General features: G+C 42.4%; 1 protein-coding gene across 9 annotated transcripts in view; it reads left to right on the top strand.

Moving 5' to 3' along the window:
• Positions 1 to 27,513, top strand: part of chd9 (chromodomain helicase DNA binding protein 9) — a 71,067-nt gene extending 43,554 nt beyond the window's left edge. For 6 of the 9 annotated variants that reach the window (XM_018666724.2, XM_018666726.2, XM_018666732.2 and 3 more), the window contains 29 exons: positions 126 to 247; positions 1,594 to 1,837; positions 4,056 to 4,232; positions 4,422 to 4,565; positions 5,553 to 5,808; positions 6,392 to 6,602; positions 8,578 to 8,773; positions 9,144 to 9,326; positions 10,287 to 10,472; positions 10,617 to 10,727; positions 10,895 to 11,094; positions 11,304 to 11,503; positions 11,646 to 11,805; positions 14,869 to 14,958; positions 15,859 to 15,962; positions 16,361 to 16,478; positions 16,604 to 16,661; positions 16,857 to 16,905; positions 17,148 to 17,394; positions 17,559 to 17,764; positions 18,221 to 19,096; positions 19,350 to 19,519; positions 19,766 to 19,996; positions 20,927 to 21,104; positions 21,461 to 21,609; positions 21,792 to 22,022; positions 22,309 to 22,458; positions 22,817 to 22,921; positions 23,370 to 27,513. In XM_018666724.2, the coding sequence (XP_018522240.1) occupies positions 126 to 247; positions 1,594 to 1,837; positions 4,056 to 4,232; positions 4,422 to 4,565; positions 5,553 to 5,808; positions 6,392 to 6,602; positions 8,578 to 8,773; positions 9,144 to 9,326; positions 10,287 to 10,472; positions 10,617 to 10,727; positions 10,895 to 11,094; positions 11,304 to 11,503; positions 11,646 to 11,805; positions 14,869 to 14,958; positions 15,859 to 15,962; positions 16,361 to 16,478; positions 16,604 to 16,661; positions 16,857 to 16,905; positions 17,148 to 17,394; positions 17,559 to 17,764; positions 18,221 to 19,096; positions 19,350 to 19,519; positions 19,766 to 19,996; positions 20,927 to 21,104; positions 21,461 to 21,609; positions 21,792 to 22,022; positions 22,309 to 22,458; positions 22,817 to 22,921; positions 23,370 to 24,368 (6,351 nt within the window). In that variant the 3' untranslated portion in view covers positions 24,369 to 27,513. The remainder of the gene's footprint in view (positions 1 to 125; positions 248 to 1,593; positions 1,838 to 4,055; positions 4,233 to 4,421; positions 4,566 to 5,552; positions 5,809 to 6,391; positions 6,603 to 8,577; positions 8,774 to 9,143; positions 9,327 to 10,286; positions 10,473 to 10,616; positions 10,728 to 10,894; positions 11,095 to 11,303; positions 11,504 to 11,645; positions 11,806 to 14,868; positions 14,959 to 15,858; positions 15,963 to 16,360; positions 16,479 to 16,603; positions 16,662 to 16,856; positions 16,906 to 17,147; positions 17,395 to 17,558; positions 17,765 to 18,220; positions 19,097 to 19,349; positions 19,520 to 19,765; positions 19,997 to 20,926; positions 21,105 to 21,460; positions 21,610 to 21,791; positions 22,023 to 22,308; positions 22,459 to 22,816; positions 22,922 to 23,369) is intronic. The other 3 variants (XM_018666729.2, XM_018666728.2, XM_018666727.2) reach the window with 3 other exon arrangements.
• Positions 27,514 to 27,612: the final 99 nt, after the last annotated feature.

Genomic DNA, 27,612 nt, shown 5'->3' with positions numbered 1-27,612 from the left:
TATATATAGCGTAGCAATAGTTTTCCTTAATAGTAATTCCTTACAAAATGTGTTCATCCAAAAACAAATGTATAGTAAATTTCTAAACTGCCATATAAACTCTCCCCTGTAAATACGTCACTTAGGAGCGGCCCCCAGCCAATCTGTGGAAGAAGAGGGAGCAGTCGAGGGAATACAGGAATGGCAACAGCCTCAGGGATTACCAGCTAGAGGGGGTCAACTGGCTCCTCTTCAACTGGTACAACAGGTTAGTTATAAGTACTGTATATGCATACCTTCACACATGTGCAGCACTTTCATTCTGAAGAGTGAATATCTACAACCCTGATCTCAATCAGGGAATGTTGCAATTGTATAAGTTTTGAGTCATTAGACTTATAACAGAACCACACACACATTACACAATATATAGAACAAACTTGTATAAAGAAACTATATAATAAAACTGATAAAGTAGCACTCGTTATTGATCATAGGACTACTGGAATCAATGCAATATCAAAATGTAATACAGAAAGGGCAAATGATGTGCTATGTATTTCTGTTATATAACTATTATTATGCATTGGGACAGGGCATGTTACCAGTGTGCGTAGAGAGCCTATAGTTTTAGCATACTCCTCATACTGAAGGACAAATGGTAGACTTAGTATATACCTTACACCATAAGCAGAATGTTAAGTATCTCTATATATTTGCTTGTAAAGCTTCAGTAATCCAGTGCTGATAGAATACTACAGCACATTTACTGATTCAGAGATTTTACATCGGCACTTTGTATTTCAAGAGGAATCTTCCCTGTGCGCTGGGACTGCAGATAATGAATAATGAATCACTTTTCCTGTTGTGTGTGTATATGTGTGGACCATGCTATGATTTGGCTGTACTCACATTATTTGGTTGGGCCTGCAAGGAGAGTCAAATTTCCTGTCAAGGTGCACACTGCTGCAACAACAATTGCTTTTCTTCGCCCACGACCACGGAAGAAACACTGCACAGTACATCTGGAGTACACGGTGTCAGCGTGCCTGCATTAACCCTGGGAATTGGTTTTGTTATGTGTGAGCATGCAGGGGTTTGTGTGTGCCTACGCAGAAAGATTCATCAAAAGTAGAGAGCTGCTTAAGAGGCCAGTGGGAATATCTGCACGTTGCAATTAGCATCAAGACATAATACCCCCACCCACTGGACAGCTGAATAAATGGTTTGCCGGAGTGCACCACGCAGCAGAGGCAGTTGCATTTGCCATTATGTTGTATCTCATGTCTTTGCTCTGTTATTATCGCTGATGATGTCGTTTTCTGCTATGTTGTCTTCTGTTTATTCTTTTAGTATCATGGGATTTTTTGTGTTTTCTTTTTTTTCCTTCCTTTTATCTATTTCTTCATTTTTGTGATACACATACTTCTCTGTACTGTTAAATGCAACAGAAATACACAGTAAATACACACATAATGCCTCATACAGCATAGTCTGACTTTAAACAACCACATCCCCAGATACAGTACTATGCTGTACAGGAATATAATCTTTATATTTTCCTACACTGTCTCCACCTTTTCTCCCCTAAATCTTGTTATCGTCACCTTTCAGACGGAACTGCATCCTGGCAGACGAGATGGGCCTCGGAAAGACTATCCAGTCCATCACATTCCTAGAGGAGATCCACCGTGTGGGCATCAAGGGGCCATTCCTCATTATTGCTCCGCTCTCCACTATTGCCAACTGGGAGCGTGAGTTCCATACTTGGACCCACCTCAACGTAATCGTCTACCATGGAAGCATGGTCAGCAGGCAGATGCTCCAGCAGTATGAGATGTATTTCAGGGATGCACAGGTAAATGGGCACCAACATCTTTTTCATCTATAATCTTCATAGCAGAGGTGATAGATTGAGCATAGTCATAGAAGAGGCCAATTTCTTGAGTAAATTTATTCATTAATTTAAAGCCATTTCCCAGTTCACCTGAGTGTAAATTTCTTCTTTGTACTGCAAAAATCAGCACAGGATCTCACACTTATTGTGCAGGTGTCGTGCAGCACACACAGTAAATTACGTAATATTCTTAGTATGTTCCTCTCTCTGGAAAAATTACAATCAAACACCGACTAGTAATCCTCTGTCCTTTCTTACACTGGCAAGGTGTCATCTCAAGGCTAAACACGTGTTTTTGTAGCAAGTCAATTTCTGTTTTATAGCATCATATATATTGTCTACAACTAAGAGCTTATTGTATCATTTAAGTGAGAGTAAATGTAAAGGTGAGGATAAGGCTCATAGTTGTAGTGATAACAAAGCAGCTATGTTTTAAGAGAGAGTACTGCTTTCCCTCCAGTGTTTTCTGTGTGTCTTATCACCTCAGTAGTTGTTTTGCCCTGAGAAAAGCCTCGAGGAGAGAGGCAAGAAGCTGTCGATACACAGCCGAGCATACAGCTTGCCTCACACATCTAACACAAATGGAATCATGAGGACTGAGAGGCCTTTTAGGTCATCCTCACATACCTAATCTTTCCCTTTTTAAACACAGTCGAGCAGAAAGCAACATCACTGTGCTTACTGTTTAGAGTGGAAAGCAGTGATTCACTTTGATTAAAATAATCACAGTGCTTTTTAGCAAACAGCAGCACTGTGTCAGCAACATGAAGTCCTGTGAGTAATCTAATGATATGTTTCAAAACACGACGCCTGCATACAACAATGGGAGTCGGATATTGAAAACCCGGGCAGAACGTGATTATCATGTGTAACACAAAGCCCAGATGCACTGAGACTCTGTAACTAATGCAACAGCATCACTCATTACTGTTTCAGAGGCATTACTCACCTGTAGAAACAGGAAAGCAAGCAGCAGTGGAAGGACAGCGAATGCAGCATGATCACTCAGGCAAAAGTTTACTCTAGACAAAAGGTCTGTTTTGATGCTGTTTGTGGAACATCATTACTGAGAGATTTGGAAATCTGACATCATTGACTCAACATTCAGTCCCATTGCTCTCTTTAAGTGATGCTAAAGAGTTAGATCTCTATCAATGCTGAAGAAAAATTGTCAGATTTTGAAATTAAATATATTTGTTTATGATGCCCTTAGCAAATGCTTATACAGCGTATAACAAGATTCAGAAAAGGGCACATGCCCGACAGTAACTGGACTAGTAGGTAGTTAGTGAGCCTTGAGCAGAGGCTTTCTATGGTTGGCAGACCACGTGATGTGTCACAACAGGCACTTAGGAGCTCTTAGTATTCAAACGAACCGTAGGAGGAATTAAGACGAGAGAGAGCAGAACAGAGCGGAGCCGCCACCAGGCTGTCTCCCAGGCAGCCCTGTGATGTCATAGCAGCCCCCAAGGGGAGCTCTCTGTCAGTGCTGCTCAGGCATATCAGAGAGAGAGAGAGAGGGAGGCTCCTCTACAGCTGTGTGTTGGCTGGCTGGCTGGCTGTAGGAGGGGGTTACTGGATAACTGAGTATCCCCTTGAGGACTGTTGTCAAGGCAATAGATACAAATGGAGAGGCGTGGTAAAGCAAAGCCTCCCCAGACAGAAAAACAAACAAACCAACAAACAGCATTACACACTAATGTCCTGGTTGTACTGTAGATTGCTTCCCAACTGGTGTGTTTGAGATTATCAGAGAAATCTAAAAATAGGCCACGTGTTTGCTGTCAACAGCATAAGGCTGCAAATTAGTAGGTTTCTAATGTCAGCAGGTAAAAAGAGCAACTCAGGGGTGCACTGGAGAACTATGTGCTTGAATTATGCATGTGTTATGCAGTATTTTCTCTGTATTTCCCTGTGTAACAATTACATACTCAATACAATATATTCTCTAAGAAAACAGCTATTTTTAATGATAGTACATATTCTGCATTATTCAATTTCATAAAACAAATTAATGAATAAAGCAAATGTAATGTGTCTTACATGCTTCTACAGATACCATTTCTTGAGCATAATGACACAAATATCATCTCTAAAAATTGTGAATAGTTGTTCCAGAAATCCTTCATAAACCAATTTAATAACGCTTGTCCCACATCTCTCCCCTTCTTGCCTTAAGGGCCGTGTGATACGAGGTGCCTACAGGTTCCAGGCTGTTATCACCACGTTTGAAATGATCCTGGGAGGCTGTCCTGAACTCAACGCCATAGAATGGCGCTGTGTTATCATTGATGAGGCCCACCGCCTCAAGAACAAGAACTGCAAGCTGCTGGAGGGCTTCAAGCTCATGAGCCTGGTACATAAATAGATTTTAAATAACCACAGTTTCACTCAGTATTTTAAAAACTAGTTCATCCTGTTTTGTTGAGAAATCAACTCTCAAAACATTGTGTTTAGCTTTTCCTGTTGTTCTCTACAATATAGGGTTTTTTGTCAAATCACACTCCTTGTAAACACTGTAACATTCAGCTCTCGTACCTTTCAGGAGCACAAGGTCCTGCTGACAGGTACTCCTCTCCAGAACACAGTGGAGGAGCTCTTCAGCCTGCTTCACTTCCTGGAGCCGGCACGCTTCCCCTCAGAAAACACCTTCATGCAGGAGTTTGGAGACCTAAAGACTGAGGAGCAGGTGACCTTATGGATACACAGAGAATATGTTTTAACATTTTTACATTTTGTGATTATAAGAGATGCCACAGTGAACATACAATACATTTTAGATGGAAGAATAAAAGTATCACGTGATAAGTTCAGACAGCATAGTTTGAGGTTCTGGTGCCATTTTTGGCACCTAAAGGTTTACAGCTTTTAAAAGGAAACACCATATTTAGTGTTTGTAAATTGTTTGAAATGACAGTGTGATTTTAATTGTTGCTTAGAGCTTTCGAAACACGCCATTGTTCAGATATAAAGATCCTGTTGGTACAGATGGAACCCTTGAAGTGAGTCTTTTTCTAACTAGGCCACAGTGACATTTTGTACAACACACACCCAGCATATGGTGGATAATGATAGCAGATAATGGGGTATTATGCTACTCATTGTTGGACTATGTATTGACACAGTTGCCCAAAAGAAAAAGCTTTTACATTTTTGTCTACATCCTGCAGTTTGGCATTTCATTTTTAGCGAGTAGCACTTAAGAGATGCTTGGGGAAAGACCACTAAAACCTGTTTGAAGTGTGGTACTCACGGTGAAAGTTAAAATATTTGGAGCAGCTACAGTTCAACACTGGATACTAAAAGTGGGAGCTCTTTGTGCCAGTGTGAATGTGAAATCCTTTCAATAGTAAAAGTTGCTAGTGCTGTTAAGAGGTACTTTATCAGCACATAACATAAGTGATGATAGATGAGAACCTGTAAGTGTAATAAAAAAAGAACACTGGTTGGGGACAGCGGGCCCACTGCTGAGGGTGAACTGAAAGGGAAACATAAAAATTCTATCATTGAATACGATAAGTTGTTCTCAACTTAGATATGGAAAAGAATTGTACAGACATATATGACACTGCTGTTTTAGTTGCAGTCAGAGCCGGTACAAACACAGCATTCACAGTAGCCCACAGCAATTACTGAATATCATAACTGTAACTCTCTTCATCTTTGTGGTCCACAGGTGCAGAAGCTTCAGGGTATCCTGAAGCCCATGATGCTGCGTCGGTTGAAGGAGGATGTGGAGAAGAAGTTGGCTCCTAAAGAAGAAACCATCATTGAGGTTGAGCTCACCAATATTCAGAAGAAATATTACCGCGCCATCCTAGAGAAAAACTTCTCTTTCCTGGCTAAAGGAGCTGGCCAGTCAAATATGCCCAATCTGGTCAACACCATGATGGAGCTGAGAAAGTGCTGCAACCACCCCTACCTCATCAAAGGTATAATGGTACCTTTTTAAGTTTAAATGCAGGTTAATATAGTTAAATATAGCTGAAAAGTATCTTGGTATTATCTTGGTAGTCATAGTTGCAGTGAGTCTGCAATTTACACAATTTCCTGTTTAGTCTTCTTGCATTGCTGTGGGCTTAGTTCAGCAGATTTAGGTACGCACTATAATTTGATACCTCAGGAGATTGTTACAACAGACATTGCATACTGATAACATTGCCCTGAGAAAGCCATGAAAATCTCAACAGATTACTTAGATATTTGCATTAGCACTCAAGCTGTCTGTGTTTGTATTTGTTCCCTTCTTAATTAAACCGCAGTGTCACCAGTAGCAAATGCAGGGTCCCATAAGATAGCATATTGTCTGAAAATTAAATGCCACAAAGAAATGTTACACAGGTGTCCAAAAACAATTCAGAAAAACATTCAGAGATGGGATCATTTGTTCCAAATGAAAGTTCTTTCTGTGCACCTATACCGACAAAAAAGGGTTTTGTTCTTATGGGGAAAAAAAAACATGAGAAGCATGAGAAACACAGTTTTCCTGACGTATCCATGTTTTTGCGATGACAGGGGCAGAAGAGAAGATCCTTGAGGACTTCAGGGAAGTATATAGCCCCACTGCCATCGACTTTCACCTGCAGGCCATGGTGCAGTCTGCCGGGAAACTGGTCCTTATTGACAAACTGTTGCCCAAGATGAAGGCCGGAGGGCACAAGGTGCTCATCTTCTCCCAAATGGTGCGCTGCCTTGACATCTTGGAAGACTACCTCATTCAGAGAAGGTAATGCTGATGGATGATGAAGGATTTGTTATTTAAGATAACACATCATGCAAAGTCTGTAGTTACACTGTTCACTGAATGGGTGGAATTTCTGCTGTCCTCTGTCAAAGTGCTTGCAGGAAGGAAAAGTACCTTATGCATATGCAATGTAACACTTCTCGATCTTTACTAAGCTGCTGCTGTTGCTGCTCAAAAATGTAAAGTCACTCTTATTCTCTTGCCTTGTTTGTTCTTAATGATTCAAAGGAAGCACCAAATCTTGTGCAAATTCTAAGATTACAAGATTACTTGGAACATGTTGTAGAAAATCATCTGCCAACTTTTCTGGCTGTAAATGGTTTGCATTGATTTCTATGATTCCTATCTATGGTGTATTTTAGTTTGTAAAACATGACAGCTAGTGGTCAGTGAGAGCATCTGACAGAAGCATTAGCAGGTAGAGGTATGGAGCCTGGTGTTCCATCACAACAAATGAGTCAAAACAGCACATACACCTATTGATCTATCCATCCATTTTCTACATCCATTATCCTGTTCAGGGTCTCAGGGGGCTGGAGATATCCCAGCATGCACTGGACAACAGTTGTGACACTAACTAATGTGCACACATTTAACATATGTATAGTATACAGGCAAACATGTTAACATTTGCACTCATACTTGCAGGTAATTTAATGTTCACCAACCCTGTGTGTCTTTTGACTGTTGGGAATTGTATAATTCCTGTGGGGAAACTGGGAGAAGATTTTTTTTTTTCTCTCATCTTTTACTATCATTGTATGTCCATGCAGATCCCACAAAATCACACCAGTTTGCCAAAATCTGTCAAATCTTTTTAGAGGTGATTAACATGCTATTTTAATCCTTAGTCATAACATCTCCAGCTCCTCCAGATTGTGTCATTTTTACAGTTCAAAGGATAATAAATGGAGCAAATAAATCACATGATTTTTTTATTTATTATTTTATTTTTTTAAGGCAGTACATCTCTTTCCTATGTCTGTGCTAAATGATCGATTTTTAGATCTGTACTGGGGGTGAATGAAAAAGGAAAAGTCCTTGTTTACTCACCCACAGAGCACAACAGCAGCTGATAAAGATGATGGACAGTGATTTGGATTTACATCATGGCCATAAAGCTACTGTGTGCAACAGAAGGCCCCGCCAATGTACAGCATTGCTTTGAAAATCAAATTATGAGCTCTCACCTTGCTTCCCTCTGTGTGTGTCTGGTTCTGTCTTTGTCAGCAGTGTCTTGGGTAACGAAAAGCCTCATTAAAAACCTGAAACAGAGTGATCAGGAACATTCAGTGCGACAATCACGGGGAAGGATTTACAACTAGGTGTTAGGTTTAGAATTGGATTGGATGATTTAGAATTGTCAGAATAACAGGAGTTTGAGTTTCTGCTTCACATCTTTGTTTTTATTCTCAAGTCTCCCGACTGTCAGTCGTCTGTCTTTTCCATTTCACTTCTCTTTTGGGTTTTTGTCTTCGTATGTCCTTCTGTTGCTCTCACACCTCTGTTTCTGCCACTCTCTCTCTCTCTCTCTCTCTCTCTCTCTCTCTTTTTCTTTCTTCTGGCTTCCCACCAGCAGCAGGAGCAAACCCTAAACTATTGTAAACATGTGAGGCGCTGCACAGCACAGACCTCAGACAGGGTTCAGCAGCAGGTTACAGAAGCCCTCGGGGCTCTACCACATTAGACAAGCGGGAGTTTCTGTGAGGTTTCTCCAGAGTGGAAGTGGATTACCCAGGGGAGGGCACGAGGTCGGATTGTGGGAGGGGGTGAGAATGGACACAAGGATGAAAGAGCATAACTACTCCTTGTAGGAACAATTTTATCTTTGAGGATGCCATTTTCCTAGGGAGAGAAAGTAAAGGAAGAGTTTCAGCTGAATTTAAAAGCCCAGTCCATGAGTACTACAGCTGTGTTGTGTATTCAATCATAGTGATGCATCGTGTGTGTGTTATAGGTACTTGTATGAGAGGATAGATGGCCGTGTTCGTGGGAACCTGCGGCAGGCCGCCATCGACCGCTTCAGTAAGCCCGACTCGGACCGCTTCGTTTTCCTCCTGTGCACAAGAGCTGGTGGCCTGGGAATCAACCTCACAGCAGCAGACACCTGCATTATCTTTGACTCTGACTGGAACCCACAGAACGACCTGCAGGTATGACACACGCACACACACACACAGACTCACTTAACAGATTTCCTGCTGTGGATTCGTGCCATTGTGCATTAGAGAATTTTGGCACACTGATGGTTTTCTCTTTGTCTGACATCTGCTCATGTAAACACCTGCCAACAAGACTCATCACCACAGAAAGTGCTTTACACTGTGTCCAATCAGGAATACATGTGCAAATCTTATTGAATAATTACAGATGCCATTACCATACAGTTAACGTTTCTCAGTTTTATCAGTCATTTAAGAGCAGGTGTTACTTGGGTGAAACTGAAGATAATGAAGGAAGGCTAAGAGAAGTCCCTGTTTGTATGCATGCTGCTTTTCACTCACATCTTTCTGTCTAACACAGGCCCAGGCTCGCTGCCATCGGATCGGTCAGAACAAGGCAGTGAAGGTGTACCGTCTGATCACCAGGAACTCGTACGAGCGGGAAATGTTTGATCGCGCCAGTCTCAAGCTGGGCCTGGACAAAGCGGTACTGCAGAGCATGAGTGGCCGAGATAACAGCCTGGGAGGAGGCGCCGGGGGAGGGGTAAGATTGAGAATTGTCCAAATGATTTTGGAACAGAAATGGGGAATTTAATAAAGTCATTTAAATTATGTTCTGCTAATTTTCAAAAAGAGAAGTTTGTTTTCAGACAGTGCTTGTGATGAATCTAATCCATTTCACAAGTTGACCTCACTAGACATGGAAATTTTTCTGCTCAACTATTCCATAATCAAATTGTTACACAAATGAGCAAGCAAACAGCAAAAGCCCTGCAAAAGCCACTGGGATAATCATTTACACATAACTTGACACTCATTTTGTAATCCATACTTTCTTCTTAGTGTACTTGCAATAGTGAAAATCAGACAGGAATATTAACATGTTTGTAACATGACGTTACAAAAATAAAAGACAAAAGATTGATGTTTTGTTTCTCCCAATTGTCTTTCCAACAAAATAAAAGTAAACAATTTCTGATATCCTCGGTCCTGAATGACATCAAAGGGACACTGTGGCAGATGGCAGACAAAAACAGGATGCCAAGCAAAGAAAACAGAGCTGGTAAAAACCCAAAACTTGGAGCTCATTTTTAAAATTTCCACTTGAAGTGTAACCAATCCTATTAGAGTCTAATCTCTTTGTGAGGGAGTGTGTCAACACTGTGTGAAGTGTGTAGGTGGATGTTTAGCTGCATTTGGTGTCCTCTGAGAATTATCTGAACTATAAGGAGGCTGAGCTATTAGCAGGTTTCCACATCTGGTCTGACTGAATGTATTTGTATACTTAACAGCTGCTGGGGTTAGATACACGGCTGTTTTAATAATCCAATGCCTATGTGAATTTTGCAGCACTGTGAATTTTGTTGGTCTTTGTTTGTCTCACACAGTATTATGTTCAACAATGTTCTATTTTTAATCTGTTTGGCCAGCATTGTTTATTTTTATTTGTTAGATGTAGTTTCTTGATCTTAACTGTCTGCCCTCGTTTCTCCTTACCTCCCAGGCGGTGCAGCAGCAGCTGTCGAAGAAGGAGATTGAGGATCTGTTGAGACGTGGTGCTTACGGGGCCATCATGGATGAGGAGGATGAAGGGGCCAAATTCTGTGAGGAGGACATTGACCAGATCCTCCAACGCAGGACAAAGACCATCACCATTGAGTCTGAGGGACGAGGTTCCACCTTTGCTAAGGTGAATGAAATGGTTAAATGCAACTGCTCTAACACAAGATCACTGGCTGGTTTAGATTTTTGACCAGGAGTGGCTAATGATACAGGCACACAGGGAATGGCAAATCTAATTATGGTTTGATGTGATTGTGATGTCTGCTTTCAGGCCAGTTTTGTGGCGTCTGGAAACCGCACAGACATTGCTCTGGATGACCCCAACTTCTGGGACAAGTGGGCCAAAAAGGCTGACATTGATATGGATATGGTCAATGGCAGAGTAAGTGCTGTCACAACAAATGATACAATCCACAGAACAAAGAATAATTAAGACGTTACTCTTATGAAGGCATAATGCCTCGACCTCTACTACATTTGTAAACCTCCAGTATATGACACAAAAGCCCTTTGCTGAAATCTTGTTTGCTCTCCATTCCCTCTCTGCAGAATAGTTTGGTGATCGACACTCCTCGTGTCAGAAAACAGACAAGGCCGTTCAGCGCCACCAAGGATGAGCTGGCAGAGCTTTCGGAGGGTGAAAGCGACAGTGACGACACCAAACCTAAGCTCAGGCGAAACCACGACCGCCTCAACAGCTACGGACGCACAGAGTGCTTCAGAGTGGAGAAGAACCTGCTTGTCTATGGGTGAGATGGGTTTTAAAAAAGTGGGACAGAAAACCAACTATAACGTGTATAATAGCATACAGGAAGGATACTTGTTTTCTCCCAAAATCTTGAATACAAGTTAGATACAAATGCACAAGGCGAGCAATGTATTACGTATAGAGTCTCACAATGAGAGTATCTACTTTCAGTGTGAGCCCATTTCCCTAAAATTTTTGTTTGTTATCCAGGTGGGGTCGATGGAAGGATATTCTCAACCATGGGCGTTTTAAGAAGCAGCTTACAGAGAGGGATGTAGAGTCAATCTGCAGGGCCCTGCTGGCCTACTGCCTGGTCCATTACCGTGGAGATGACAAAATCAAAAGCTTCATGTGGGACCTGATTGCCCCTACTGAGGACGGACGCACCAAAGAGCTGCAGAATCACCTGGGTGAGTCTCAAGACTTTAAGCTACATTTAACTGCTTTTCAACAGATAATGGTACAGGGATAGGTTAGACAAAGATGGATTTAGGAAATGATCTAATTTCCTATACAGCACCTATGACTTTTGACCTCTTCTTCTTCCACCAGGTTTGTCTGCCCCAGTCCCTCGGGGCAGAAAGGGGAAGAAGATGAAGACACAGTCCAGCTCTTTTGATATCCACAAAGCTGAGTGGCTCAGGAAACACAACCCAGAGCACATGCTTCAGGACGACGGCTACAAGAAACACCTCAAACACCACTGCAACAAGTAGGTGTTTCTTTATGCACCTTTGTTTACATTGTACACATAATAGTTTAGGAATTTAGCTTAATTTACATTTTTAATGATATTTATATATCACCAACATATAAGAAACATATTTATAAAAGATTAATACTTTTGACCATCTAAAATAGTGTTATCAGATTAAAGTAACAGTTGGAATGTCTTATATTTGTAGCACTGAATATGGTGGTTTGTCTCTTATGGGAGAGACTGTGTCATGTGTCTGTGTTTAAACCTTCATGCTGTTATAGCAACTGGCAGGTGGTCATTATTCTCTTCTGGCACGTATTGTATCAGTTTATTTTTAATAAGATGAAGCCTAAGTGTGTGAAAAAAATAATTTGCTCATGGCTCAAATTTAAACTGTGGCACCTCCAAACCACAGTAATTAGGAGGCACTAAAACATCTATTGAAGCAGACATTTTACTGATTCATTACCGGACATGCATCACATCGAGACCAGCTGACTGATACAAATCTTAATGAGACTTCAGCCCAGCTAATGGCCGTCATAGATCTCTCTTATTTACAGACAGAGGGAAAAAGATGGCTGCTATCAAAACATGGGCCGCTGAGAAATAAAGCCAAATAGATGGTTGCTTCTTTTTAAAAGGGGGGCTTGTGTCCATAGGGCTTTGGACGCAGAGTGCTGCAGCTTCCATAGAACGTTCTCCATTGTTTACTGGTCCAGTAGTGCTGAATCCAGGGATTGTCTGATATGTGACACACCGGGCAAATGGGGACACCCAGTCATCAGGGTTTGCTGACTTCTGCATTTTCACTCCGAGGACCTGGAATGTGACTGGTGGTGTGGGGGGGTGGAGTGGGGGCGTTCACTGGCTTCCTTAACAGGGCTGTAAATGTAGGACAGCGCTTCTACACAGAAATGGAAACTATAGGAAGTACTGGGAAATTATTGTGATATTGTCCAAAAGTCTAGAACATCAGCGAAGGGTCAGAGAGTCTGATCATCTTGGATCATTATATTGTTAAGTGCTTGTTCTAAAAGTGATTTGCCTTTTTACAGTAAGAATATCAGCTGTCCCTTTTTTGCATACTTTAAAGATGTGAGATTGCAATGATTAAATCTGCTTTGGCAGGATACAGTTTTGAGAAACCACACAAAAACTGCATGGTGTTTGTGTGTTTTGAATCAGAATCACATCTGTGGCTCAGTATCTCCCCGTTAGGTTGGTTTTTGATGGATTCTTTTCTGTGAGCACACCATGAGGGATTTTTTGCATGCCACTCATGTTGTGCATACTTGGCTTATTTGCCTCTGAAAGGCTGTGTATGACTGAGCTGAGATCCTCTTCTGCTGCCTCTCCAAGTGAACCACATCACACACACATACTGACTCTGACTAACAAAGGCTTGGAAGGAGAGTGATGAAGGGCTGTGCTGACAGGCGGAGGAAACAGCAGCTGCTCCTGGGCGGGTCCAGGCCCACAGGAGGATGGAGGGGTGGAGGAGGGAGAGGGAGGAAGTTCAAGACTTTGATTTACCAGCTCTACAAGTCCAGACCGGTCACCACAGACATCCATCACTCTGGCAGATAGACAGACAGACAGGCAGGCAGACAGACAGACAGACCTCAGAGCTCTGCAGTGTTTTCCTAGTCCTGTCAGTGAATCAGGGAAGGATTTGGGGCTCATTTATAACTATTCAGCTGAGTTACACCAGGAGGAAGATGGAATGCCTGATACTCTATATTTCAGAGTAGCAGTCCATATTTTTTTCAGTGCTCTTGAAAGAAGAGCTGCACTGTAGAGAGTCCACGGGTCCACATGAAGTGATGGATGAATATAGTAGGCTTGGTAATATTTTTAATTTTTTGAAGTGGCTACAAATACAAAGAAGTAGACGGTGTTGCAGTTTACAGAGGTCATTTTTCAGCCTCCTTATCATGTATGGAACTTTTGAGTGTTGAGATATCAGTAGTCTGGCAACAGGCAATAGACCATTGTGCTCTATTGTACTATTATACTATTTTTAGGTTCTTGGCAAATTAATTATTCTTCCTATCCAATTTGCATTAATTTGGTTCGAAAAAGTTATATTTTAATATAGGCTTTATTTAGCTGAATGTGTCAATCTGGATATTTCTAAAATTCCCCTGCTCATTTGACAATGTCAGATATCCTCTGAGGTGTAACCACTCTGTGCAGGGTAATTGTAGGACAGCTAATAACTCCATGGCAATAGCAATACTCCATAGAGAATTTTGCTTTCATGCCAGAAATCCTTAAACGTCCGCGCCACATTTTTCCAACAGAAGACATCACACGGTGGAATTTAAATTCGTTTTGTGTTTATACAAAATGATTACACAGAATGCTATCTACATTAAGAAAAATCTCAAGGCATACCAGACGTCACAGCCTGGCACACCAGCCCGCCACAGTTCCCACCACTTCACTGTGTCTCTGCTCAAAGCCTGCTGGCTGTGATGTGTGATCATGCATCACAGAGCTAATGTCTCCCCTGTGAGTCAGCCTCTCTCTACCTTGTCAGCCTCGACGTGCCAGCCTTCATCTACTGCCAGAGCACGACCATATGACGACTGTAGAGAGACTGTTGTCTGTTCATTCAGTCTTAAGAGCCTAGCCGTGGAGGAGCAGTGAGGTCCATACAATAAATATCGACTGCAATACATACATACAGTAATTCACCATGGTAATTGATCAGGTATGGTGTGTATGCTGGTCTATCAGGGTGAGTTATGTAGTGTGTGTCCTGCTCTGTGGTTGGGCTGCACAACTAAGAATTGAGAGCTGTACACAGCTCTCACAAAAAAATCAGGGTTCTGTTTTGTACGTACATTTTTAAGTGTATAAACGTGTGTATGAGTGTACAATAGGAATATAATGAAAGGACTATACAGTGCAGTCTTAGGATTACAGCTGATTTGTCACACATTTCTCTCATTTGGATTGTGTTCAACAGGTTGTGTGTGTGTGTGTGTATGTGTGTGTTAGTTCTGCTCGCTCAGCGTTTGTGAGTGGTCAGGGCTTTGTTGTAATCACTGGGTTTTCTCTGTGCAGGGTGCTGCTCAGGGTCAGAATGCTCTACTACCTGAAACAAGAGGTGATAGGAAACCAGGCCCAGAAAGTGCTAGACGGCGTGGACTCCAGGTGAGCTCAACTTTGACCTATTCAGATATTACCTTACTTCTCTGCCTTCTCCCCTATGTTTTATCCTTGTTTTCTCATTTTTATACAACTTTCCCTTACTAGGACTCTTGAAACACAATCATTTAATTAAGAAAATACAACAAATTTCGCAGAGCACAGTAGACGGTATCTAACATCGCCTAGTGTGGTTGTAGAATTCCTGAACTGCTCAGTTATACACAGGTCAGATTGAGTTAGTGGTTGCTGCACAACAGTAAAGATTCAGGAGTGGAAACAGAAGAGTTTCCATATCGAGGTGAAATAGCTGCCTTATCATTTTTTCCTCGAGTGGCAAGCAGACAATATCAACCTGTTGAAGGAACAGCTCATGAGCCAAATGAGCAAGATGGCTGTAGAGCTCCACCTGCTGGTGAAAGATGGGGAGTTTTCTTTCTCTTTTCTGCAGCACAACACTGTTGATTAATCAAAACGACTGTTAAAAAGAAAATCACCATGCATACTTTTTTTTAAATATAGTTTTAGTGTTTATAGTTATAGTTTATAGTTTCACAATGAAAGTCCTCCATAAGTGTTTGCAGAAACCGCAAAATGATACAGTAAATAAGATTTTTTTAATGCAAAAATGTATTTGAAAAAACATAGGTTATTACAAATAAAGACCTGTCTACAATATTTAGCTGGCCTAAAAAAAGCAGAATAAACTTCTGCAGAGCTCTGGGTTCTGTGGTCCAGGACTTCCTGTCACATTCATTTGCATAGATTTACTTCATTATCTCTCACAGTGTTGCAATAGAGGAACTCTGTCTAACCCCAGAGTGAGGTCAGATTGTCAGTAAATGAACGAAATCAATAAAAGTTCTCCCCACATAATATCTGTCCAAATTCCCTCCTCCTCTTCAGTGAGATAAAGATTTGGGTGCCAGAGCCAGACCATTCAGAGCTGCCAGCCCTTTGGTGGGATGCCATCTCCGACAAGTGTCTACTGCTGGGTGTATATAAGCATGGTAAGCTTTTGCTGTGACTTATTTTATATGATTTGGTCACCAGAATGAGAAGAGCTCTAGAGTTGAAATGAAACTCAGCTAGCCTCTGCTGTACCCTCAAAGTGTCTGAGTCACTTTACAAATGGGGAAAAGTCTGTACTTGATATTAAACATTAACAAGCTGCTGTGTCACAGTCACAGTGGTAAAGGTTACTGACTGATTATTTTAAAAAGCCAAAAATAAATAAATAAATTGTAACTGATAATTCTGATGCCACTTTTTTTTAGTGTTTTCCATTAATACCAAGGGATTGTGGGAAATCAACCAGCTTGTGTATATTGCCCGGTCCCTATCTGAGAGTTTCCATGCGTTATCCTTCACTAACTTTGCTGTTTGCTTGTCCTCCTGTGCGCCCCAGGTTATGAGAAGTACAACACTATTCGTGCAGACCCTACCCTGTGCTTCCTAGACCGCGTGGGACGACCGGATGAGAAGGCCATTGCCGCTGAACAGAGAGGCAATGATTTTATGGATGGGTGGGTACATAACACTGGTCCTGTGCCTGTAAAACATTATTTGGCTTTTATTTTAACATGGTTGGCTAAGGTTAGGAAATTTTGTGAAACTGACACAGACTTAACCTATGTTTGTGTGTGTGTAGGGATGTGGATGATCCAGAATACAAGCCTGCCCCAGCCCTGCTGAAGGACGATATGGAGGTAAGGCCACAAAGACCAAAGGGGCAAATTGTTATTTAATACTTTGACTAGTTGAGGAAATTATTCCCTCTGTGTATTTCAGCTAGTTTGTGATTTACCTTCAAATCTCTCCCAGTCTGCTAACTTTATATTTCTTGTTTATATATGACTGTCTGGCCATGTCCTTCCATAAACACACAGTGTTTTCTCATGCAGGATGATGCCTCTTCTCCTGGAGACTTGGTTGTCACTGACAACGCTGGAGGTGAGTATTAGACACTTGTAATCCACAGTGGATTATCGCTATCATGATGGTTATTAATACAGGCTTCCCACAGGCCAGAGAAATCTGGCACAGTCCTAAATTTTTAAGGATCCATAATTATTAAGTTCCAAGGTAATTAATCAGCAGAAATTCAACATAAGTGTCAGAAAGGTAGAGAAGTCTGTAAATACTCACTTCATTTATCCGTATTTGAATGTGCGTTGTATATCACTCTCCTTCAGATGCAGCTCCAGTGACAGAGGGTGAATCTGCCTACTGGCCTTCCTCCTCGGTGTTGACAGCAAGGCTCAGGCGTCTGATCACAGCCTCCCAGCGCTACACCAAGAGCCGTCAGATCCTCCACATCCACCAGACTCAGTCTCAGTCCCAGCAGACCATGATACTGTCTGCTCCGCTCTGCCCGCTGCCCCCCACACTCAACGACACCCTCAACCCCAAGATGGCTGCTAAGATTGAACGCCAACAAAGGTCAGAATACAGAGCAGATCAATGATGGGATAAGCGATAAAATGGAACTCTGAGGCTTTGTTCAGTAATTCTGAGGAAGAATATCTAGTGATAATATATTACTGGAAAATATATAATTGTCTGCGTAAATGGTTATTACAGTGTAAATTTTCCATATCTGTCAGATGGACCAGACGAGAAGAAGCTGACTTCTACCGGGTGGTCTCCACTTTCGGTGTTGTTTTTGACCCAAATCTTGGCCGGTTCGACTGGACCAAGTTCAGGGCCATGGCTCGGCTGCACAAGAAGACTGACGAGAGCCTACAGAAATACCTGTGTGCTTTCACCGCTATGTGCCGACGGGTGTGTCGCCTGCCACCCAAAGAGGGAGGTCAGAACCTTTTATTGCCTATTTCCACATGATCACACACACAACCATGCAGTGAAGCCACATCTGAAGTGGCCTTAGTGTGTCAACAAGATACAAAAAGTTATGATATGATATGATGTTGTCAGAATATTGTGTATTTTGCTTTGCCTGATGGTCCTGAGGCTACACAAACACTTGACTCAAGATGTTTTCATTAACATTGCTTCAGGTAGTATGTACCACATTTATTCCTTGTAAATGGTTTTACTCAAGAGAGAGGTCAGCAGCGCCCTAGTAAACAAGCTGGCTCAGCAGTGCTGAGGTAGACGGGTTGATAAGGTTAATCATTTGTGGAAAGATAAACAGTGTGATGTTTAAACTCCTGGCACAAACAGGTCTTTGGGTTGTAGCTGTAAAGCAGCCCCTATTTCCTCTCACATACGGTCTCTTACCCCTGATTCTTCATCTTTGTTCCAGACTCTGCGGTGGACCCGTCTCTCACCATCCAGCCCATCACAGAGGAGCGAGCGTCTCGTACCCTGTACAGAGTAGAGCTGCTTCGCCAAGTGAGGGAACAAGTCCTTCGGCATTCGTTACTCTATGAGCGCCTGTCGCTGTGCCAGATGAGCTCTGACTTGCCCGTCTGGTGGGAAGCTGGTACCCATGACCGCGACCTGCTAATAGGTGCTGCTAAGCACGGCGTCAGCCGCACAGATTACCACATTCTGAGGGACCCTGAGCTCAGCTTCATGGCTGCCCAGCGCAACTACAGCCAAACAAAAGCAGCACAGCAGCAATCACGCACATCCACCCCGCTCCTACACCCTCAGCACCAGGCCACCAGCTCAGTGTTGACAGGCTCTCCGTTGCCTCCAGCGGCCCAGAGAGATGCAGAGCCTTGTGGGGTTGTACCCAAAGTGGAACCAGCCTCAGAAGGGGAGGAGGGCAGGGAGAAACGGGGCGAGAGCTGGAGCCCTCCTCGAGCACCAGCTACTCCCACAGGTCTGGAAGAGAAGCCTGTTTCTGAGATGAGGGACAATGAGAGGCAGATGGTGGCAGCACGGACCAAGCCCCTCACACCCAACTCCTCAGAGAGGAAACCCAAGAAGGCCAGCAAGAGGGGCCGCAGGGAGGCCAGGCGTGGCTCAGAGTCTAACTCAGATGGCTCGTCCTCAAGTTCTTCATCGCGCTCCTCCTCCTCTTCGTCATCTTCATCATCTTCCTCGTCACATTCCGGGTCCAGCTCCTCCTCCTCTTCTTCATCTTGCTCTTCTGGCTCTTCTTCGTCATCGTCCTCCTCTTCATCTTCTTCTGATGACAGCGAAAGTGAAGGAGAGGAAAGGAAGAAGAAAGGTGAGTACTTAACATGTATTAGTATTATCAAAAGATTTGTTCAGGGCACAGTAACATTTCATTGCATTAAAAACCAGCTAGGTTGTTGAATTAAGATAGAAATGAACCCTCTAAATTATTTTATCCTGTTTTTCTACCATTCTCTGGCTCTTTGGATTCTTAAGGCTTTATTTAATAATACTGAATAATTAAATTAAAATGTATCTAAGAAGAAGTCTTTAATGTCTGTCTCTGTGTCCTGTCACATTATCAGTGCCTGCAGCAGTGAGTGTAAAGGGCTTTGATGAGGACAGTGTGGCATCTCTGAGCACTACACAGGATGAAACACAAGACACCCATGTGGCTGAGAATGGCGTCACCAACAACTCCTCGCATCCTTTCCAGGGAGGAGGATACATGCTTGCTGCATCTTACTGGCCAAAGGTGAATTACTGTGCATGTGTAAAATCCAATTTAAACTAATTTCAAACATAACTAAACCAAATGAGTCTGATCAACAGCAACTATCCCTGTGGCTACTCAAATTAAGTATTCAGCTAATAGGAAAGTATTTGATCGACAAATATGACAAATTTTTCTTTGATGATTAGTTTTTCCTGATTTATTAAATCAAAATGAAAGTTGTTTTGATTTTGAACGTGCTGGTCATCTGTGCTGTTGTTTACATAGGATCGTGTGATTATCAACCGCCTGGACAGCATCTGCCAGGCAGTGCTAAAAGGCAAGTGGCCAGGAACACGTCGGGTCTACGAGCCTGGAGGCGCAGTGGCCTCCTTCTACACCACAAAACTGCTGGACAACGCCAACAGCCTGTGCGAGGACCCCTCTGCCTCGCCACAGGGGTCAAAGGTGACCAAGCATGTTGCAGAAAACAAGGAGTTCTCAGTAAAACTCAATGATGTATGTTAATTTCTCCCTTCGTCCCCTCCTCCCTCCGCTTCGCCCTAATCGTAGGATCCTACCACTTCTGCTGCCATGACCGGTGTTAGCTGCCGTGTTCAGCATGTTTCTCTGGTTTTCTTCTGTCTTTTCCTTTGGGTATGATTAGTGGGTTTGACTGCCTGGCAGGAGGAGAGATTAATTTAATAGCAGCCTTCTTCTCTTTTCCCACTCACTCAATTTGAATTGGGCTCTGAGGCTGTGATTACATCAGGACAAATCACTCAGTCATGAGAATATAATAAGGTTCAGTTTGAAGCCTCTCTAGACTGAAGGGTCTTGCTTATAATCTGAGTGAAATGTAGACCTCAGCTGTGGGTGTTCTCTGATACGCTTATAGGCAACATGGCAATTAACTTGGCAGGCTTGAGACTCGCTTCAATTTATTCCCTGCTTCTGTGTTGCGTTTTGATAAGGATATTATTCCAAATTTTATGGGTTTTACCATCACAGATCCTCAAACACCTGCTGCTTGTTTCCTTTAAAATCTGGACTTTATATGCTGACAGTAGCTATCTCTTTGGCATGGCTTCCCAGTACATTCCAAACTATGAACAGACTTTACCCACTGCCCTGCTAGCCACTACCCACTGTGTGTCCATGTGTCCCACTACTACTAACAAGAAAATATCTGAACAATATTTGCTATTATTGTAAGAATTTCCTATAAAAGAGATGATATTATATTATCTAAATTTAAATTAGTATATTATCCTTTAGTTACTGGAAAGACAAACAGCTGAAATGAAGCCTCCATGTTTAATAGTCTGAGAAGGAATAAAAAAAACAAAAACAAATAAGCATAACGTTTCTCCTTGTTTATAAATCTGGATGTTTGCCTCTTAACTATTTTCCCACACTTGTCTCACACTCTTTCATGTCTGTGTATAGCAGGAGGGAGGTCTGAAGTTGACCTTCCAGAAACAGGGTCTACCTCTAAAGAGGCCCCTGGAGTCTGAGGAGGGCCCCCAAGCCCAGCAGCAGTACCTGGCCCGGCTTCATGAGTTGCAGAGCGCCTCGGACACAGGCCTGGCTGACATCACCAAGCCTCAGTGCAGCTTCCAGACTGGTGTGTTCATTTGCAATACAACTATTACCTCAAGACCTGTGCATGCAACTTGTTCAGAGATGAGGCTATCCTGTTTTCCTTTACCACCACTAGATGGCAGCAATGTGTAGTTCTGGTGATTTATAGACTGCATATGACATGAGGCAGCTTCTGGAGTCCTACTGACTTTGTTTAGAGCATAGAAACTGTGTGTATTCAGTCTATCATTGAGCTTTTGACCTTTTGAACAGTAACTAGAGCGAATGTGGCTGGAATTTAAGACTGTTTCCAGATGAATCACTAAGCTTCATTTCATTTAAATTAGCCGTTGTGTATAACACAGTAGATTCACATCTAACAGGCTGGTTCTTTTACAGTGCCTCCAGGTCTTACGGGCCAGATGAGGCTGAATGGAGTACTGGAAGGCCAACCAGTGGTTAAGAAGCGAAGGGGAAGGAGGAAGAACGTAGAGGGGATGGACCTGCTCTTCATGAACAGGAATAGAGTCCCTGCTGTTCCTGATCAGGTGAACAGATTTCTTTTGGCCATTGTTTTTTGTAAAATCAGGAGCTTGTGTGGCCTAATGCAGGTTTATGGTCCATAGAAAATAAGCAGCTCACATGTCTGGCTTTACATATTTACAATGTTAAATTTGTAATCATGCGTTTTATAGAAAGTAATAGATGTTCCGTGTCCATGTATTTCCAGGTGCCTCCAGGCTGGGGCGGTATTGGCCAGGTGGGCGCGGCTATGGCATCTACACCGGGTTACAGCCAGAGCTCCAGTCAGGTCCCTGGGGACACAGAGAGCAGGGTCCCCGTCATCAACCTCAAAGATGGCACCCGCCTTGCTGGGGATGACGCTCCCAGGAAGAAAGATCTAGAACAGTGGCTCAAAGAGCACCCGGGCTTTGTAGCAGACACAGGAGCCTTTATTCCTGTGAGTCCTTTTTTCTGTCACAGGAAATGTAACCCCAAAAAAATCTTAAATCAAAAATTTGTTTATGGTTTTGTTAAAGATGCATGCCCATGATCAGTTAACATGCACTTGTATGCTATCAAAAGATAATGTTAAATGAAAGTACAGAATATAACTGACTCACGTGGGCACTGTTTGACAATGCAACGGATGCAAAAACTTGTTAACTAGTAACTAGTTTGTGGAGAAAATTCCCTGCTGTTAGACATTTTCTTTTGACATATGTATTTTTCCATTTCATATCCAGGGGGTTAATAAGATGCAAATGCAGTTCCACTTCCAGGATGGCCGGCCCAAGCAGAAGAGGCACCGCTGTAGGAACCCCAACAAGATTGATGTCAACAGCCTGACAGGAGAGGAGAGGGTCCAAATCATCAACAGGAGAAATGCACGCAAGGTGTGTGTGTGTGTGTGTGTGTGTGTGTGTGTGTGTGTGTGTGTGTGTGTGTGTGTGTGTGTGTGTGTGTGTTGGACTATGTCTTCAAATATTCATTTAAAAAAAGCTGAGACGACATTATAGTAATTGAACATCACATGCTGTAGCTCTCACATCCAAATTTTCAATGGACATTTCTTACTGTAATAAAAATCTGATATGTGACACTTACAGTACTTGTTTTACAAACAAGAACATAAAGGAAGTGATATCTTCAGTTAGGTTGACAGTGCAGTTTATACATGTGAGATGATGTGTGCTTCCCAGATGTGTGTATTAAGCAGTTTTGTCGTCATGTTTCCTGACATCTTTTCTGTAGGTTGGTGGAGCCTTTGCTCCTCCTCTGAAGGATCTGTGCCGGTTCCTTCAGGAAAACCCAGAGTATGGAGTCCCACCTGAATGGGCAGATGTGGTCAAACAGTCGGTGAGTCACAAAGTCAAACTCTGACTGAAACTATGTCACATCAAGGAAGGCCATTTTGAATGGTTCCAATAATACACTCAGTTGCCAGCTTATTAAGTACTCCTCGCTAAAACTAATGTCATTTAATTACAACAGCAGTAAATTATACTTGATGACAGTTAGAACATGTCTTAGGGTGGTGCTGATTCAAGTTTATGATCATTTTGAAGGCTGTAGATTATGATGCTGTTGAATAATATTGTGTTAAAACTGAGAGGTGTGAGAGGCCAAACAGTTTAATCAAAAACTGAACATTATAACCTTGATAAATACTGAATTAGTTGCAGGCCTGTTGTATTAGACTGCATTAGTCTTAGCTTTACCTGATAAAGCAGCAGTGAACATGTGCACTAATCTAGTTATCCTATGTAAAACTACTAACCCTATATATATATTATGTTTCATTCAGGGTTACCTCCCGGAGAGCATGTTTGATAGAATCCTGACAGGACCCATTGTTCCTGAGGAGGTGAGCCGGCGTGGACGTCGCCCCAAGAATCCTCTGGCCAAGGCGGCGGCTGCAGCAGCGGCCGCAGCAGCAGCACCCAACGCAGCAGCCTCTGCCCTCGGTCTGAACCCCCTGCTGGCCAACGGCCTCCTTTCTGGAATGGACCTGACCAGCCTGCAGGCCTTCCAGCAAAACCTCCAGAGTTTACAGTCCCTGCAGCTCACCGCAGGCCTGATGGGGCTGCCGTCCGACGCTAGCAACCTGGCCGCAAGCAACTTGGCTGCCATGTTTCCCATGATGCTGTCTGGTATGGCTGGATTGCCAAACCTGCTCAGCATGAGCAGCTTGCTTGGGAAGCCTGCTCAGGAGGGTGCAGGAGGCTCAGAGGAAAAAACAAAGGGAACCACCAGCGGTGCAACAGGAGAGCCGTCTGCCTCTAAAGCCCCTTCTCACACCTCAGACACCAAAGGAGAAAGGACAGAGGGCTCGAACACGACTCCTTCCTCAACTTCTAGCTCCACTTCCTCCACCACCGCCCCACAAAGTGCTTCAGCTGCCTCTGCAGCCTCCAGTCACCCACTGTCTCTTAACCCCTTGTTACTCTCCAGTATGCTTTACCCAGGGATGCTTCTCACTCCAGGCCTTAACCTTCCAGTGTCTGCTACACAGCCGCAGAGCTCAAACAGTGACCCCACCCCTCCTTCCGCTCCTCCTCCGCCTGCGGCCGCCAAGTCATCGCCACAGGAGACAGAGCGGCCAGCGGAAGAGAAGGACGGAGAGGAGGACGACGAGGCATTAGAAGAGGCTTTGGACGAAGAAGAGGAAGAAGAGGAGGAGGAGTCGGCAGAACAAAAAGAGAACAGTGGTCCTGAAGGTTCGGGGAAAGCTGAGTCATCTTCATCAGAGTCTGGGAGCTCGTCCTCATCCTCAGACGATTCAGACTCCAGTGATGAGGACTGATCCTATGAATATATAATTATAAATTTATTTATATATCGCCTAGAAATGTATACATATATTCACATATATATGGATTTTCCAGCACTTATGTTGCGATTTCTTTACATGTAAATACAAGAACTAACTAAAATGTTGTGTAATAAAGACTACAAAAACCTAAAAACAAAAAAACCTTCAAAAAACCCTTTAAAAAAAAACAGGAAAAACTGACTTAAAAAGAAACTGAAATAAAATTTCAGCGTTTGTTCACAAGGTACAGTCTTGTTTTGAGACATTTTGCATGTCAGACTTTAGTAGATTTCTGAACTCTGTGAACTTGTACCACACGATTATGTACAATTGCAACAAAAAAGGCATTATTGTAATTATGTCAGGATTTAATTTTATTAAAAAAGTGAAACTACATCAACATGCTCGTTGAGCTGTACTATTAATATATTTTGATTGTCGGGGGTTGGGGGAATGACACTTGACAAACACTTTGGTTTCTCTTGTAAATACTCAGTACTTTTACAGGTTCGTTGACAATTATGCTTTGCAGATCATGCGTTGGATATGTCAGCAATAACTTGGGCAGCTAATGAATGTCACTGAAGCTGTAGATTCTCTGTCTGCCATGTTCCACCCCACCCTCCCCACCCCCCAGTGCACAAGTCACGCAGCCTCACCTACCTGTCACTTGGCTTCGTGTCACATTGAAGAGTTCATTTCTACATTTGCTCTCATCCATTTTGGAAACAGAATTACCTGAATCCCCTTTCTTAATATTTCTTCGATTTAGGGGGAAATCTGTAGAAGTATTATTATTATTATTTTTCAATCAAGAACATAAGCTCGGATCATTATTTAATTCTGTGATATTTTTAAGGTTTCATTTTTCACATGGGTTATCTGATTTTACAGACTTCATTTTCACCATCACCTTACAAACATGTTCCAACATGTCCGAGGCGCGCACTTTAGCTTCCCACAGTAGGCATACATGTTCACTTGCACGTCTGTTGATTTTTACAGAGTCTAATAAACTCCTTGAGCTGTGGGGACAGAAGACAACCTTTTACTGTGTGCCAAAAACTGCCCTTGGACCCTCTGAGGTCCTGACAGAGTTTTGTGGTCTCTGTTTTAGTGGAAAAGTTCAGGATTCTTGATGACATGGATATTATTACTACAGCCCCGGTGTATTTGACTGCATCTTACCTCAACTGTTCTCAATGGATTGGCTTCACTGTGCAAATGTACATGTGCATGGGTGTGTGTTTTCTTGCTGTCCATGTACACAATGTCCTCGTCTCTGCTGGAATGTGTGTGTGTCAGAGGCCTTTTTTTCTGAGAGCTTCCACTGTGTTGTTTTCTTTGGCTGGACTGCTCCTCTCACCTGGTTATCTACTGCTTCCATAACTTTCCAGGCTGAATGTTTTTGCAGTAAGGAGGGGGCGCCTTGTAAGCTATGACTAGTGGAAACCACATTACAAGTGTTTTTTGACCTTTAAAAATGACTCGTTATAAATTTGGAAGGAAATTTTCATGTTGCATGACCACCTGTCTACCAAAGTCTTACAGAAAATACTTGGCACAAGCACAAAATAGTTCAAATCCTGGCTAAGATTGTAGTAACTGTCATCGTCTTTTTTGAGTATTAAATTTTACACAGTGCCAGACGGGCTAGCTTCAGGAAGGGCTCAACAATAGCAGCTTGTGTCGCTGGAAGTTTTGCAGTGTTGTTGTCTGTTGTTTCACGTCATCCTCAACTCTGTTCTGCTGATGAATGGAGCTTCAGCTAGATGTAGAAGTGCCCTTATCCTGTACCTCACTCTCTCAACTCAACTTCTGTCTGACAAAGCAAACTGCTCGGATCTGTGCTCCGTGCTTGTGCATTTTTTTTTTTTTCATCATGGCTGTACATGTTCATTTGAAGCTGTTAACACTGGAGTTCACTCAAGCCGAAGTACCTTTGTAATTCTTCTCTAGCACAACAGTGCTTTGCTCTAGGACTGCTGTTACACAGTGGACTGTTAGATACACGTTTCACATTTTATTTCTGGGGTGAGGTCTTTGTTTGGACTGGGGACAACAGAGCGCTCTTCCTGTGCTGGAGAAAACCCACTGTAATAACTCAGTCTGGTTAGTTCTTAAGTATTTCTGTAGCATTGTTCTTTAGTGGGTTAAACTATGAACAACCCCCATGGTCTGAACACAAAGACTGAAGACACGTCTGACTTCTGATGTTGCTTTAAAGTGGTTTTCTTGTATGCCTGTTATATATAGACCTCATCATGGGTTTGCTTGCAATGCAATTGCATTTTTGTTTTTTTGTTTTTATATTATTACTAACAGTACGGTATTTTTCTATGTCTGAGCAATGAACTTAAACATGCCACTGTCATTTTGTATATCTGCACCTCTGCTCTCTTTAAACTTGTAGTGCCCTTATGCAAACACCCAGCCATTGCTACTTCTGCTGTAGGTGACTGATCTAACGACTTTTGCTACTTTGTGTTGCCCCACAGTGATGGGTTGATGGATTGATGACTGTGATGAGCCTCTTTAGGACACAAATGGAAAAAAAAAATGCTAGACATGAGATTGGACTTTTTGCTTTAATTTTTGCTATTTTGTTTTTTTTTTTTGTTTTGTTTTGTTTTCCTAGGTTGTACTGTACAAGGACTCCCAAAGCACTGCTAGTGCTACAGAAGCAGCGTTAAACCTGCATTAAACACACACACACACACACACACACACACACACACACACACACACACACACGTTCAAGTAAACAGTGACCAATATGCAAGAGGAATGACAAAACACACTACTGCTGTACAGGGAGGTTTTCGTTCAGTTTTCACACATGTAATCACTGAGATGACAAAACTAGCATCACTGGTTTGTATTTTTATTTCAATTCAAGCTTGATAATATCCTAAATGTCACCTTGGTCAGTTTTTGTCTTTTTTTTTTTTTTTCATTGGACAGTTGTAATATTTGCAAGTTGTGGTCTGTGTAGTCAAAATAATTCTTTATGTAGTGCAGGAAAACGCGTCTTAAAAGTCATTTGTAATTTATTGGATTACTTTCTATGAAGTTCTATAGAGGAAATTGAGGTTTAATTATTTTTATTAAACATATTCTTCTGACTATCCATAAAGTGTGGCTGTGTCTGTTGTTTTGTCTTTGGGGGGGTGGGGCTTATTCAGGAAATCATCAATACCACTCACAGTAAGAAGCCTTTATCAACATAGAACTC

This window comes from Lates calcarifer, linkage group LG2 (assembly GCF_001640805.2).
Source record: "Lates calcarifer isolate ASB-BC8 linkage group LG2, TLL_Latcal_v3, whole genome shotgun sequence".
NCBI lineage: Eukaryota > Metazoa > Chordata > Actinopteri > Centropomidae > Lates > Lates calcarifer.
Note: the sequence above shows the minus strand (reverse complement) of the source record. Positions and strands in the feature narration are given on the sequence as shown.